At 42.1% G+C, this 15,357-nt stretch overlaps 1 protein-coding gene and 1 long non-coding RNA gene across 4 annotated transcripts in view; one reads left to right on the top strand and one right to left on the bottom strand.

The window, feature by feature from the left end:
• Positions 1-2,318, bottom strand: part of AMPD3 (adenosine monophosphate deaminase 3) — a 36,624-nt gene extending 34,306 nt beyond the window's left edge. For 2 of the 3 annotated variants that reach the window (XM_030038276.2, XM_030038278.2), the window contains exon 1: positions 1,533-1,697. In XM_030038276.2, coding sequence (XP_029894136.1) covers positions 1,533-1,554 — 22 coding nt within the window. In that variant the 5' untranslated portion in view covers positions 1,555-1,697. Of the gene's footprint in view, positions 1-1,532; positions 1,698-2,073 lie in introns of those variants that run through there. The other variant, XM_030038277.2, reaches the window with a different exon arrangement.
• Positions 2,319-2,493: 175 nt separating this feature from the next.
• Positions 2,494-15,357, top strand: part of LOC121233839 — a 35,979-nt gene continuing 23,115 nt past the window's right edge. The window contains exons 1-2 of the long non-coding RNA XR_005934067.1: positions 2,494-2,591; positions 3,441-3,513. This is a non-coding gene — a long non-coding RNA (uncharacterized LOC121233839). The remainder of the gene's footprint in view (positions 2,592-3,440; positions 3,514-15,357) is intronic.

Genomic DNA, 15,357 nt, shown 5'->3' with positions numbered 1-15,357 from the left:
GAGATATATTGGACCATACCATGACAACTTAGTCATCATCTACATTATTCTTCATTCTTATTTTGTAAGAACCAACTCACAGCCCAGTGGAAAAACATCACTGCTTTTAAAGAACTGTGGATCTGACTCTATGCAGTTTTTCTGCCTGGATAGTATTTGTTTTGCAGTTAGTATTAAGTCTTCGCAAAATCAAGTATAACTACATAAGAAATATAAAAATACATACGTTTTTAGCTGAATGATTTGATGACAATGCACTACGTTGTCCCAGAAGCATCCAAACTTAGATTTGGTTTCTCAATTTCAAACCTCAATGAAGTCATGGGAGTCTTTCCACTGACCTCAATTAACACAGTTGTCAGCAACAGTAACTGCCATACATACAGCTGCCAGCAACAAGGGCCTTTTGGGCCACTTCAGCCAGGCAAGAACAGCCTTTATAGTTACTCAACTACAGTAAGAGTGCTAGCAATAATAGTGAAATGTCGAATAATAATGTTTCTTCTGCTGCTAAATCAGCAATTAAAATATTTTCAGTACTAGCTGACTAGAACAGGAAAAATCAACTGTTTGTATGCTTATCATTGGCTGAGCATTTTCCTAGTATAAATGAACTTTTTCTTAGAGAATTGTGGTCAGAAACAGAAATGCAGTAGAACTGCATGAGAAACTATACTGCATTTTATATCATTACAATAAGATAGTGAAGAGTCAGAATATATAGGTACAAGCGTCATCCTCTACTGAGACCAAAGGGTGTTTTTTTTCTCTCTTACAGAGCCTGATCTCATGTTCTCCACTCAAGCAAATGAGAGACTGAGGCACAACACACTTTAAAAGGTAGGTTCACCCACATCACTACTAGCTTATGTCACCAAAATGAGTTTAATAAACCTAAAATTGTTGTGAGGCACTTCATGCGATACTCATGCAAACTGTGCCAGCCTGAACTGGAAGACAGATGGGGATCTTGCATCCAGTATCCTTCTACAGAAGTGCTGTCCTTTACCCAAGGTGAGTGCCTGGGAGAGTGACAACTACACATCTTAATGGGATGGGGAGAGGGTACGAATGCCAACCAGCAAAAATGCTCTTTTCCTAAATACCTCTCTCTCACAGAACGACTGCTTTGGTTGCTCTTTAGTTCTGCACCTTTCTGGAAGGAAAGCAAGCTATTTCCCTTGAAACATGCTGCATAAAAATCATGATGGAATGACTATTTAAAAAGCAAGTATTGACCGGGAATTTAATGGGACTGAATATGTAATGAGCACACGCCATGAAAACAGCCCCCGCCGCCTCCGCACCCCCGCGGGCGGTCAGCTGGCACCGCGGGGAGCCGCATCCCGCCGCCGCGAGCAGGTGGGGCAGGGCAGAGACGAGCCGGGCCGGGCCGGGCCGGGCGGCGGGCGCTCCCACCGCAGCAGCCCCGGACGCGGCCGCCCGGGGTCCGTCCCCGCCGGGGCGGCGGCCAAGGTCACCACCACCGCGGGCCAGCCCGGCACGGCGCCGCCTCCTGCCTCGGGACTTACCTAGCGCCCCGGGAAAAGCCATGTTGGGGCAGGGCAGGGCCCCGCCACCTGCGCTCCCGCCGGCTGGAAAGACTCTGTCGGAAGCCGCCGGCGGAGGAGGCGGAGGGAGGAGCTGCTCCCGCCAGATGCCGCCGCTCCCCTCTGCCGCATTCACTCGCCGGCCGGCCGGCCGCCCCGGTACCGCAGTGCCGCGCCGCCCCTTCCCCGGCCCTTTATGGCCGCCGCGGCCCCCGGGCGGAGGAGCCCGCTCGCCGCGCCCCCGGCCCCGCCAGGCCAGCCAGTTGCCTCCCGGGCGGCAGCATCGCGGCCCGGGGCGGCTCCGCAGCAGGTGGGGCCGGGGGCAGACGGAAGGAGGACGCTGAGGCGGGGGCGGGCGGCTCCCGCCGGGCGAAGCGCCAGCTACAGCAGCGACCCCCGCCTCCCTGGCCGGCGGGGCGAGGGGGGGGCTGCCCCGCCCCGCCCAGCCCTGGCGCGGGGGGCCGTTAACGGTCGCCCTGACGGGGCGGGGTGTGGCGGGCAGGGGCGCGCGCCCTGTCCGTACCTTGCTGAGGAGACTCCCGCTCGGGGCCGCGGGCGTTGTTTCTCTCGGGAGGAGGCAGCCGTTTCGGGCACTGTCCGGCGCCGCTCGTCCCGCGGCTGCACCTGCGGCGACGGCACTGGCGGGGGCAGGGACAGGGACGGCGCCTCCCCGCCCCGGGGCCGCGGCCTCAGCGGGAGCCGGAGGATCCGAGGGGAAGGCTTCGTCCCCAGCGCCGCGCCGGCCCCTTCCCCTTCCGCGGCTTCAAGACAGAAGTCGCGCTGTCACATGTCTCCTCGCCGGCGTGGGAGGGAGCTACCCGGGGCGCGCCGCCTCAGCCCGGCCCCGGCCCCGGCCCCGGCCCACCTCAGCCTGCCTGAGCTGGCCTCCTCCGCTGCGGGGTGGCCGGCGCGGGGCGCCTCATGAGTGCCGCCTTCGCAAGCGCTCTTTTCAAAACTCCTCCCCAAAAAGCGCTTTAATGTAGAAAACTTTGGTTCGAGACCAGAACCTCGGGAGGCTGGTGCAAAGATGACACCCGATAAGTAAGTTTGTGGACGATGTATCCCTATCAGAAGTGCTTTCAGCAATGCACCGGGTGTGGTTCAGGTGCTCGTATATACTAAAAAAAAAAAAAAATCTTCCCGGGTAAAGAGCCCAAGACAAATAACTGAAGGTCAAAACAAGCATGACTTGGCAGGAACGAGGATCTTAATATGTAAAATAATTTTACCTTATTTTGAGAGATTCTGGGCCCTGAAGCTGAAAGGTTTAGGGGTGTTTGTGGTAAATTTGGGTTTACAGTACTTTGGAGTCTAATCTGAAGGTATTTAAATATAAAAGTATCTACAGTGGAGGGAAGCACTGGGAAGGAAGGTAGCGACTGAAGAACAAGGTCCTTGGTGTAAAAAGACAAGCAGAGTAAAGGTAGATCTCCCAAAATGTGTGAGGGATCAGGTAGTTCTGTGGCAAGTGTGCTGTCCTCCCAACTTGGTAAACGAAGAAATGCTCCATTCATAAACTGCAGGGGGGGTTGGCTTCAGAAATTCCTGTACACAGCTAGTGAAGAAATGGAAGCGAAAAGAAAGTAGGTGACCATACAATGTTTGAGTTGCAAAGAAGTTGCAGAAGTTTGCAAAGACGACCGGGTATTTTCACTCTTGTACTAGTATCAACATGATCACCTTCATGTGCTCGTAAAAAAAGCAAAGAATTATGGCCACAGCTGTTGTATGAGACATGTACCAATCCAAAGCATTTGAAAATGAGTCAGCCATCCAAAATCATAAAAATATAATTTATTTAAAATAATACTACTACTACTAAAAAAAATAGACATTGTTTCTTAGCTTAGAAGAAAAGGCTTATGCTGTGCGTGCATGTTTCTCCCACAGTAACTCTTGTCTTCATCAGCTGCTGCCAGGCTACACCCAGACAAGCCATCTGCCACCCAGGAAGCTACATACTGTAAGTGTCTGTAACTCTGACTCACGGTTGCCCTGCCCACACGATATATGAGTAAAGGACACCTGTTGCTGCTGGCCATTTAGTACACCCGTTGATTGCTGATCTGTTAGTCCTGCTTCCTTTCTCCTGTTTCCCATGTCCTTCTCCCAACCATCTGCCTGAACTTGCCCAAACTTGCCTGCTTCCCATCACAGAGTTTGCCTGGCAGTTTGAGCTCCTTAGTGGCCCTCTAATCATAATTGTGCCCTGCCTGCTGGACTCAGGTATCCCATGGCTTCTTGGATTCCTCTTCTCAGCTTGGCAAATTGGTCTTGCCTCCACTCTTGATTTAATCTCTCTTCTAACTATGGGATGCAAAAGACTGGAAGAGTTCCCTCTTGTGCTATCACTGGCTTTCTACCAACTGCAGTGAAAAAATAACGGTCTCAAAGACAACTGAGTTTCTACAGTTTTCTTTCATGGAAACAGGCAGCTCTGTATGCCTCAAGTGAAGAAAACATTGCAGTGTGAGTTCACATTTTATGAAGGCCAGAGAATTCATGCAAAAGGGAGACCTTAAAAATGCCTTAACAAAGAAAAAGCTTCTACGAGCACTGGAGTACAAATCCACAAGGACACAGTACACTAGTTCTAGGTGACCATGACTATTTAAGTGAGCTCTCCTTTCGTAACAAGTTGGAAACCTTTAAAGGCAAACTGAGATCATAACTTAGTGAATTCATCTATAGTAATTGAAGCATTAAGAAAATACTATTGCAAGATCTGTAATAACGTCAGGATGGATTGTAAGAATAGGGTAATGGTAATAAATTAACAAGGAAATACTTCAAGTCCTCTCACATTTTGCAGGAGCAATTACTATGATCAGTTATTTTACAAACTGTGTTCAGAACATACATTTGACTAGTGGGTCCAGTTTCATGTCCCATCTCTGCTCTCATAATGAACAATTCACATGCATCTTCGGGAAATAGAAGTAACACTAAGCTGACAACAATGAAATAGCATATTTTCAATAGTAGATGTTGTACGCTTCCATTAGCACCTGTAAAACATTAAGCATTAAATTTTGCATCCAGACTTAGAACAGCCTGGTGATGTCAGTCAACACCATGTTAAACACTTGCCATCTGGCCCATGAAGGAGTCTTTCTGCCAGTCCAGTTTGTGGGTAAACTATACTTTGTACACCTTATTAAGATTAGTGCAAGTGTCTCTGGAGTTATTTTAAATGTTCTGATTCCTATTGTAAAATGTCAGTACTTCCTGAAGCCATGTGGGTTTTGGTTCACTTCTTCTGTGTAGTGAGCAGTAGTTCTCTCAGGGAAATTTTACACTGTGTGAAAATGTATTTCTTTTTATCTTCTTAATCTTATACAAGAAAAAGTTACTGCCTTCCTTTTACCACAAAGTTACAACTGATTACATTTCTTTATATTATTTTTTAAACTCTGTATTTCTATTATGCCTTCAACTTGCTTTAAGCCCTACTTTAGAGATTATTCTTTTGGTGACAGTAGTAAACTCATGATTATTCCAGTGTATATGGTATTTGGACTGCTCTTTTGCAGTCAGTCTATTTTAACGAAGGGAAATGCAATAAAAGTTTTAAAGATTTGCTTGCATGTCAACATCTACTGAGGAGTGGAATAAAATAAAGAAAACCCTAAATATACATCTGTATTATTAATACTTATTTTTAGAAACAGACAAATCTTGTCCGGGAGATGATTAAAGCTGGAATGCATATTCATCAAAATTAGGAAATGGTCTCTCATTCTCACTTGATATTGTTTCAGTTGTTATAACATACTGCTTTCATCTGAACAGTGCCTTAAAAGCTAATGGATTTTGAATTCTTTTTTTTTAATAGATTCATATGACTGACTGAGATATTGATAACAACAAAACAACTAATGGATCAAATGAAATATTTCAATCTATAACATACCCATTAGTGGCATCCAAGCAATATTAGACCTAGTACTTACTTTTCTGATCTTCAGTCAGTTCAGTTAATGACATGCTTGGCCCACATGCATTTACTTACTGAAGTGTAACTGATATTCCAACAGCAAAAAAACACAGTTAAATAAAGTAATCTTCAAAAGCTGGAGGGGAGCTTTGTGCCAAATGTGAAACATAATTTAATCTCATTATCAAATACTCTACTAGAAAGGAAGAATGATTCAACTTTTTAAACAAAACAATAGATGAAAATTGTAATCATTCAAAAAGGGAGAAAATTATTCCACTGAGTGATTGAAATTATACAAAGCAAGTAGTATCTGTCTGTTTTATAAAGTCAGCAAATCAAAAAGCATCTTATCCACTGCGTTTCAAAAAGCTTGTAGAAATTAATTGGGCGTATGGGTATTCAGTCCTGTATTTGAATTAGACCCAGTTAAGAACTCTTGATACAGATGATTGGGTCTTTCTCAGTATAAACTAGAATTTGTAAATCTAAAAGTTTGGTTCCTACTCTAAATATAAGTAGCAAATTTTCTAGGCTTTGGAGACTGCTCAAGGCTATTTGAGAAAGTATGTGAGAGGGGCAACAAGGAGGAGAAACTTTGATTAGGCCAACTTTTTATAAACTCCCATCTTGGATAGTTGTGGTGTTCGGAATACGTACATACAAGATACAACTATGCTTATATAAAATGCAAAAGGTTTTGAAAATTACTTGTACTGACATTAGAACTGATAGTAGGTTTGGAATCCTTTTTCTTGTTTTTTTTTTCAGTCAAATGATATTCTCCTTTCTGAAAGGATACCTGCGAGTATAATTGTCCTGTAGTATATTATTATAAAATAAAATACTTACGGTGTGCAAATGTAAGTCTGGTTGTTTAAAAACTGAAATGGTAGTGCGAAAACTATAGAAATTACAAGAGGATGTGACTGTTCAGTCACTGCTTTAAAAATAAACCAGGAAAGTATCTGTACAGTCCTAATAATCTGAGTCCGAAATAACAGAAGTTTTCCATGAGTTTATAAATGGAATATACTGTAATACTTTGTTGCACAAGAAAGGTTTACAAGCAAGATGGGATGCTTTGGTGTGTTTGGAATTGTAAGCTGTCATTCAGATATTTGGAAAGCTTTCTTTCCAGCCAGTTGGCAAATTCTTTGTTGGCATAGACTAACTGCCTTGCATTGTCACAACAGCCATGTAAAAATGCTAGTTTAAAACCGGTTTATCTCAAACCTACTTAGCTTGGACTTTGCAAGTATTTACCATTGATGGAAGTCTGCCTTGCTCTGATATTATACCTAATTTATCTGAAATCCTGCAACTGTTCTAAGAAGGAGAGATCTGATTGTATTAGACAAACCTGTATGTGGAGCTGAAAGACCTTTAATCTGATTTATAAAAAGGACAATTTTCTGAAAATTACATTTCACATCTGTTATGTGATAGGCAGATGAAATACTTTTTAACCACTGCTCTGGTGTACAATGCTGTTTTACTGAGCTTTGTTTTAAGAGGAATTTTTTTTGCTCAGAATGCACATAAAATAAAATATTCAGCAAGCAACAGTCTAATAAATTAGACACTGCCAGTGCCTGATAAATAATGAAATGGTGTAATTAAAGCTCACAAAGGGGAACTCTGGTCTATTTTGGAAACCCCTAAAATAAAGAATATTCTGAATTATTTGATTTCTGCAAAAATCAGTACTGGAATCTAAACCGTATGTTTAGAATTGGTTTACATATTATGTTTGCAGTGGAAATGCAAATAGTTCCATTAAGTGATACTCAGTTCTGCATTTGTATTACTTTTAGATGAGGTTAGATCATTAAGGTTTTCGTGATGATCTGTGACAAGGGTTTGCATCTGGATTATTTGGCCCTCAAGCCAGAAGTTTCATTCCTGAATAAGAGATATCTGTGTGATGTGGGTGGAGCACATAACTGCCCAGAAACTGGGAAACGCAAGATATGGTTTAGACATAACCTCACAGAAACATTATATGGCCTTAAATAAACTCGGCGAGGTGTTGCTGAACTGCAGTCTTCCGTGTTCCCAGAATATCCCGTCTTCTCTTTGTTTTATAAGTGTATTTTACAAGTCTCCTTTTACAAGTGTGAGTGCAACTCTGCAACCTTCGAAGCCGCCGGTTCATTTGTACACAGGAATTCGGTCTAAGCAGCTGCTTACAGCCCAAATAAACCTCTATATTGCTTGTTTAGTGCTAAGCAGGCATAGTTGGCAAGAAATCCAACCCAAGACGTTCTTATTTTCATGTAGAAACTTAAACTTTCACCTGGGGGGGAACTGCTCTATTGTTTTTATCCAACCTGCCCGAGTGAAAAATGCTATAGTTAGGCCTATGCTGATACGCAAAGTGACTTAGAAAGCCCCCGTCTTCTTACCATAAAGCTCATCTGAAATATTAGGTATGGGAAGCTACAGCCTGTGAAATTTTCCATCCTTTTTCCCCACCCTACAGGCCGTGGGGAAAAAACGTATTTTATTTTTTGTCACCGCGGTTCGCCAAGAGGGCAGCGTCGCCCTGCCGCCGCGGAGCAGCCGGCAGCGCCCAGCGCTGCGCTCCGCTGCGCTCTCCGGCCGGCCAGCGCCGAGGCCGAGCTCTGCGGCACCGGCGGCTGCGCGGGGCCGCGGCGGGAGCTCGCCGCCCTCCCTGCGGCCTGTGGCCGCGCCGGCGTTATGTAAACAGCAGTTACGCAAGGAATGCAGATTTCACCTTACATAACCGTTCGTTCCTATCAGAGACTTCTTTATTTGTGCCATTAGTGCGTATAAATTAAAAGGAGGGAAAATCAGCGTTTGCATTATTAGAGATACATCTCTCTCTGGTTCCAAAGTGACTTGACCTGTTCGCTGCTGTCGAACTTTTCACTCGGGCAATTTTGTGAGACTCCCGTCTCTTCTCTGACCTGGCAAAAATTCCCTTCTATTAAAAAAAACCGGCACACATACCAAAGTCATATTTTTGCCCTTTTCTGGGGGTCTAAGGAAGACTTTACTGATTCATAGTTATTGCAGAGAGTAAACTTAATCCAATACAGACAAAGGGAAATCAAGTTCTGTGTATCTCAAGCTTTATGTTTCAGCTGCTGCCACAATCAGAGGACCTGATTCCAATGTCTGTGTGCAAACATAGATTTCCAAGTCACTTAAGTGCCATCAGGGCTAAAGAAAAGAGCCCCGTAACTTGGTCTCTAGCAGGTATTAGGAGAGAGATCACAGAGACAGTGGGGCCTGTTTCTGTTCCCTTGTCCTCTCATGTGCAGGCAAGGCATCATCAGGTGGTGTACACTTGGGATACTTTCACAGAGTAGTAGATGCTGTCAGGGCTTCTGTGCTTGATGTCTTACTCTATGACCTCTATACTTATTTTTGATCCTGCAACTCCTACATACCTTTCCTTTTTGATTTAGTGCCCTGATAAGTTGGGGGTGGGGGTGGGGGTTGGGGTTTGGGTTGGTTGGTTTTATGTTGGTTTTTTTCCCCTTTAGCCTTTTTTGTCCCCAGAAAGGCCTTGAATTCCATGGATACCTTGAAGGATTGGTGTACAGGGGTGCTCTGCTCATGGTTTTGCTCTGGTTCTCTACTTAAACGTTTTTGACCATACACCTTCATACCCCTTTCCTTTTTCACTTGTTGCTAATGCCCAGCCAGCCCTATAAGGAAAATCCAGTATGAATGGAAACATTAGTAGATAGTTAGATGGTGTCAAAGACAGAGGAATCCTTTTCCTGTTGTGCTTCACCTGTATTGGTTTATAATCTTTATGAACTGGAGGTGGAATCTGGACTATCCTAACATTGTCATCAGTCAGTGAATGTCTTCCAAGAATGAGTCTGGTTCTAGTTTTAATGGTGTCTGTTTTGGTGTCCACAACATCCTATGGTAGTGAGCTTGTTCTACAGCTTCATTGTGCACTATGAGCCAGGGGCATGTGAGCCAGCTTTGATCCAAAAATTGTACGACCAGATATAGCACAGCTATTTGAGCTCTTAGCTTTTGCTGGTCAAGACTACAGCCAGTGTAAGCTCATGTATGCCCCCGGTATACTGCAAAGACATCCTCTAACTGATGCTTGGACAGGTCACAGCAATGCACTATTAAGCCAAATGAATGTGCCACAGATTGCCACACTCAGGCATATTGTGCTACCATGGAAAGACAAATGATCTATGGGGAGGGTCTCTGTATGTAATAAACTCTTTGCTACATCATGCAGCTGAAAAGAATTCATTTCCACAGGGAGTAGCTCTGATGTAGACAAATCTCTTTGAGACTCAGGCAGTCAATAGAGACTGGAGCAGATGGAAGAAAGTATGAAGTGAAAGGTGACCTGCTAGATTTGTCAGCTGTTTGAATGGCTTATACCTGTTATCTCCTGTGCGATCCAGTGAGCATAAGCAGAGAGTAGGGGAACAGCCACTCTTCTCAGATCTGGACAAAAGTGGAAGAAAAAGAGAGCTGTTAAACTCATTGCTTGGCTTCCCTAATAATCAGTTTCTGAGTATTGACAGCCTTTTGTTTACAAAACAGAAACATCAGAAGAATCTAGAACTTAAATTAGTAGATAATTAAAAGAGAGACCATCACATTGATATTTCTTCAACTTTGTTTTTTTCAGTTTGATTTAGTCTTTCTTCAAAACTCAGATTGTGTTGTTATTTCATGTAAATGAAATATAAATTTTAAACTGTTACGTGTATGCTACCCCAAAACAGTGGGGAAGGGCAAATTTGCTGTATGCAAATATTTAGTAATCTGGTACCGAAACTGGACATTTGGTAAAAGAGCAAGAGTAAACTTCACATACATTCTATCTCTTTGCTTTTCCAGATACACTTAGGCAGTTCATAATGTACTGAATCTGTTCATGCAAAATACAGCTGTTGTTGATTGCCAAAATACTCTGGAAGGATGACTCCAGTGATGAATTCTACAGGTGAAAATCGTGCACTAGGGAAGAATAAAAAAGTGTTAAAGGCATAACCATTACGGCCATGTCCAGGGTGATAAGTTGCAAGGTTGCCAAGAAAAAAATGCATCCATTTCTTTTCTGACATGAGGAAGTATGCTAATTGTGGCTAAAGACTAGAGAAGAAAGGCTTGTAGATCTGCAACACCTCTGAAAGACATATAAAATGTTTTCACAGTCCCCAATGAAATTAGTCCATTTTGCTGATTGATAATGTGGAATCAGTTTTCCACATTAGGCTAGTTTGGGTCCCTTATTCTGAAAAGAAGCTATCTGACTGCCAGTCAGCCCAGCCAGCTCTGGGATGATCACTTTGGAGGAATGGAATGCAAGTATAATTCCTCAGGACAATTTTTCAGTATTTTGCAGCATTGTGGGAAGGAAGGGGTGCTTGCATGACTTAGGGATCCATAGCTGCCTTAGCAGTGCCTTGGCTTACTTGTAACAAGCTCAAGACAAAAAGGAGAGAGTTTTTCTTGTGCCAGTAGAACACAGAGCAGTGCAAAGTGGTTCAAGAATTGGAAGAGCATATCAACAACTTAAAACCACTTTTGCCAACTGTGAAAATTCGGTAAAACACGGGAGAGAAACTGAAAGCCAATGCCTTTTTGCCTCTTGTGCTGGGAATCAGTTCCAAGTTGGTCAAAGGCTGAAGACAATTTTTTTTTTTTAATAATATCTATGTTTCCTTGTGATCATTCACAATATAGGCCCTGCTAGAAAAAGTTACATAGTCCATGATGACTGTCAATGGAGCACATCTCTCTGAATGCCATGTACTTTTCAAAACTCTTGCTGGCTTGGGAAATGCTGTACTTAAAAAAGCCAACAGAGCCACCTAGTGTTTAAATTAAAAATGTACAGTTTTGTGGAAGAGCAAGATCTAGGTGTGATCTCAATGGCCAGAGAGGGAAAACAGCTCATAGTCTTTCATATTAATCCCTGACAGTTCTTGTTTCTTACAAACTGTACAGTTATTGATGCTAGAATTAACAGTGTTAAAATCGTACGTGGAGATTTCTGTTACATCACTAGAGATGCCCAAGACTAGTCAAAAAGTTTTATCTGATACTTAGCCACAGCCACTTTCATATTATCATTTTTAGTTATACATTTTCATTTCTTCTTGGTGTTTAAACCCTTCAGATACCTGTGCTGCTTCATTGCCTGCTGCTTCAGGGTGTATACTTAATCAGTCATTTTTTGTACTGTGGCATTCCTTCTGTGAATTGTCTTTTTGGCAGTCTAGCATATCAAACTTGATGCAATGCTCTGGAGTTTTCACAGTCCCCAATGAAATTAGTCCATTTTGCTGACTGATAATGTGGAATCAGGTTTTTTTTTTTTTTGGAGTTGGTCAGAAAGCTGGGAAGAGGCCACGCTGCAGGTTTCTTACTTTTTTCCTCAAAATGCTGCAATAAGCTTCAATGGCTGTTATCTCCCTTGCTGGTAATCAACATGCATACATGCATGCACACGACAAACATGCACAAAATTTACACTGATTTTTTCCTCATCATTTCTCATGGTGAACTCAGATATAATTGCTCAACATTTGTCATCCACAGTCATTTCCCTTATGACATTTTCACTTTGTCATTTTCTGCCTCCGTAGATAACTTCTAGAGAACAAGAAACATGGTTTTTATAGTTATTGTCTAAATAGTTGGGCTGGCTTTGTTCTCCTAATGTAACCTAAGAAGGTGAGTGCAGATCAACTACTTACTCAACAAACAGGCAAAACAGAATTTTGCTGCCCTATGGAGAAAAACCTGGGGTCAAAGCAGAGCTGGGACCATGACTGAGCCAACCTAACACCTTCTGCTGCCATGGGAGTTGTAGGACAGGGGACAAAAGGAGTCACATGAGGAAGAGCCACTGATGTTTCTGAGACAAACCGCCTTTTCCTGGGTCCATGTCAGAAGTCGTTGTCGCATAATCATTCTCCTTTTTTTCTTTTTTTTTTTCTGTCTGAGTCTGGTCTAATAGTATGGTTTTCTTAGGTAGCATGCAGTGATTCGCTTAAATCCTAATGTCCATTTAGCAATCTAGCATATGTGTAATTCAAAGGTAGGACAGGCTTTCGACATGGGAACTTATCTGACCTAACTAGGTGTTTGAAAGATAGTTGTCTAAATCTAAGCTGGTGTTCTAAGATTCTTTATAGTCTGTGAGAAGAAGCAAACACTGTCAAAAAAATGGTTTCTTTTGATCTCCACATAGGTGCCTAAGAATGCTGGAGTCAATTATTCTCAAGAGTTGAATCCCACGTGGCCAACAGTAACTACTGAAAATTAGTTGCTTACCTGGAATCTCAAGAGTGAGGCAGAATTATATTAGTTATTTTGGAAGCTACTTTTGGATGGCCATTTTAGACAGGAGGGACTATGTAATAAGAATACTGTCCTTTAAAGGAATCACTTAACAGCTGCACTCCTTTTAGTAATTGCCCAGTGTGCTCAAGAAAGGAAACTGAGTGAGTCTTGTGCTTTATAAACCTATTTTGCTTATCATTGGTGGTTCTTCTGCCCACTATATATTTAAAGTTTTTCAAAACAGTTAGAGGTTCTTCAGTGATGATATTGCCAAAAGTTAAAATTAAGATTCTGATAATAGCACAGTGTATTATTGCAGTATTCTGTTTACTGAATCCCTTCAAAGAGACTATCATATTATCACTATGACCTCAAAAAAATGTTAGTCTTCTTTAATCATTAGAACAAAAAGCCAGAGTCCAGAAAGATCATAATACAACAATTAGGGACAGAGAAGAGCCAACAATGTGGTTCATAGAAAAGAGACAAGAAAAGACCTATGTAAGTCTGCGGAGTGTTTCCATTTTCCCCAGATGATATACTGCAGAAACCCATGATATATCCAGTTTCTCCAGAATTTTAAGTTTACATTAAAGTAGATCATGTGCCAAGCCGTCCTTTTTACAAAAGCTTTTGTCTACACAAGAAAATTGACTGATACATCTTTCATGGCATAAGCTATTTCTGAGCCACTCTAAAAGCTGCAACTAGTTATTTAAGAGCAACTATTGTGGAATAGCTTATGCTACAGTGGTTACACCCATCACTTTCCCTGGAGATAAAAAAATCCATTACAATATTCTAAACGTGAACTCATTGTAAACTTCTGCAGCATTTTCTTCAAGACTCTACAAATAGACAACTTGAAATAATATTCTGAATGACATTAGTTGTCTTTGAACAGTTAACTCTAAAATCTAATGGCATGACTTGGAATGGTTATTAAAACTTTTTGATTGGAGGCAATAGGAATTAAGCATGAGAAGAAAGAGGAATTATTACAGGGAGGAAAACTCCAAGGGAAGGGAAGAAAAAGACAGAAAAGGGGACTGAAAGGGAATGAATAGCAGCAAAAGGAAAACTGTAAAGAAGAAAAATCGAAGTGCAGAAATAACAGCGAAAGTTAAGATGGGAGTGTTTCCTCAACTGAGAAACAATCATGGTAGTAAGCCTGAGTTAGCTACTACACTACAAAAGGATAATTTATCCCCTTGATCTTAATGCCAGTACCCCACTGATATCGGTGTGCATCTTGCCGTACATTAAGTGTATCATATAGTCCTAAATTTAGACAAGCAGTCATTAAACATGGAATTTGGCCTTCTCTGCAGAGTGTCTTTGCACATCCCTCACGTAGGTCCCAATGTCAAGACAGTATTTTCTCCATTGCATGCCATTGTTCTACCAGTCTTTGCTGTTGTCTGTTTTGAACAGTACAAAGCAACTTGCTGTTTGTTTCCCTCCCTGTGGCAGACGCTTCTGTCTTTCTAGCAGAGTTAAATACTGTGATAGATTGAAGGAAAAGTGTTTTGTTTCTACACGTATGGCACAAGCTGTTGAGCAGGTGGAATGACAAGGACCCATGCTGTGCAACAAGAGCCAATAAGGACAGAATAGGGAAGCAGAGCCACCCCATCAGACCTGCCCTGAGATACTGTCTGAGATGGTGTGCCCCTAGTCTCTCCGCTTCCCACACAATTCATGGATGGATTTTGCCCATCCTTGCAGGATCAGGTGCTAAAGCGATTTTACAGAAGTGTTGCTTCTTTTATTTTCATAATTCAGGAGCTGATAAAAGATTACCTTCATTAAAAAATTGAATTAATCTTAGTTGTGATAACTGAGGGAATGTTATCTATGCAATGGAAACTTTTACCTGTTTTTCAATGTTTAGGTGTGTTTTTAATGCCTGTGTATGAATGTGTATCCATATTTGCTAAGAAAGCCTTTCTGTCTCAGATTAGGAATAAAAGGGAGTCGTTTGTTTTAAATCTTATAGTATGACCAAACAATTAGTCAAGGATGTCACATGAACCTTTTACTCCAAATGTTTCTGCAGGGGAGTGAAACTTCAACAAAAAAAAACAAAGAAGCCAGGTGCTATAAACAGGTATATAAAGTGGAAAAGGCTCAAGCACATAAAAGTACTAGAGAAAGAAATGGAAGGATTTTATATAGGATGGAACCGAAAACATGGGATGGGAGGTCTGAGTTAGTTGCACGAACTGAGATCTGAGGAAGTGAGCTGGACAGGGGAGACTCTGGCTTTCAGAGAAGGTTTCTAGGTAACTCCAGACATATGGTATCTACTTGTAACAAATTATTTAGGATGTGTCAAGAAAATACACATTGTATTTCTTGTGTTATCCAAATGAAGAGCAGTAATGTTTTAAAAACACATGCAATGTGTGTTATAGTATATATACCTTCCACCTTAGGTACTTCCTAAGGTGTAAAATGTAATTCCAACTATAGTTTTGCAGAGAGTGCCTTGGGGTTCCCTTGCAATTCTGAAAGCTGGAGACAGATCAATTGTTGGGTCTATTTCTGTGAAGGGGG

Source organism: Aquila chrysaetos, chromosome 16, assembly GCF_900496995.4.
Source record: "Aquila chrysaetos chrysaetos chromosome 16, bAquChr1.4, whole genome shotgun sequence".
Taxonomy (NCBI): Eukaryota; Metazoa; Chordata; class Aves; order Accipitriformes; family Accipitridae; genus Aquila; species Aquila chrysaetos.
The sequence above is the reverse complement of the archived record's forward strand: the minus strand, read 5'-3'. Positions and strand labels throughout refer to the sequence as shown.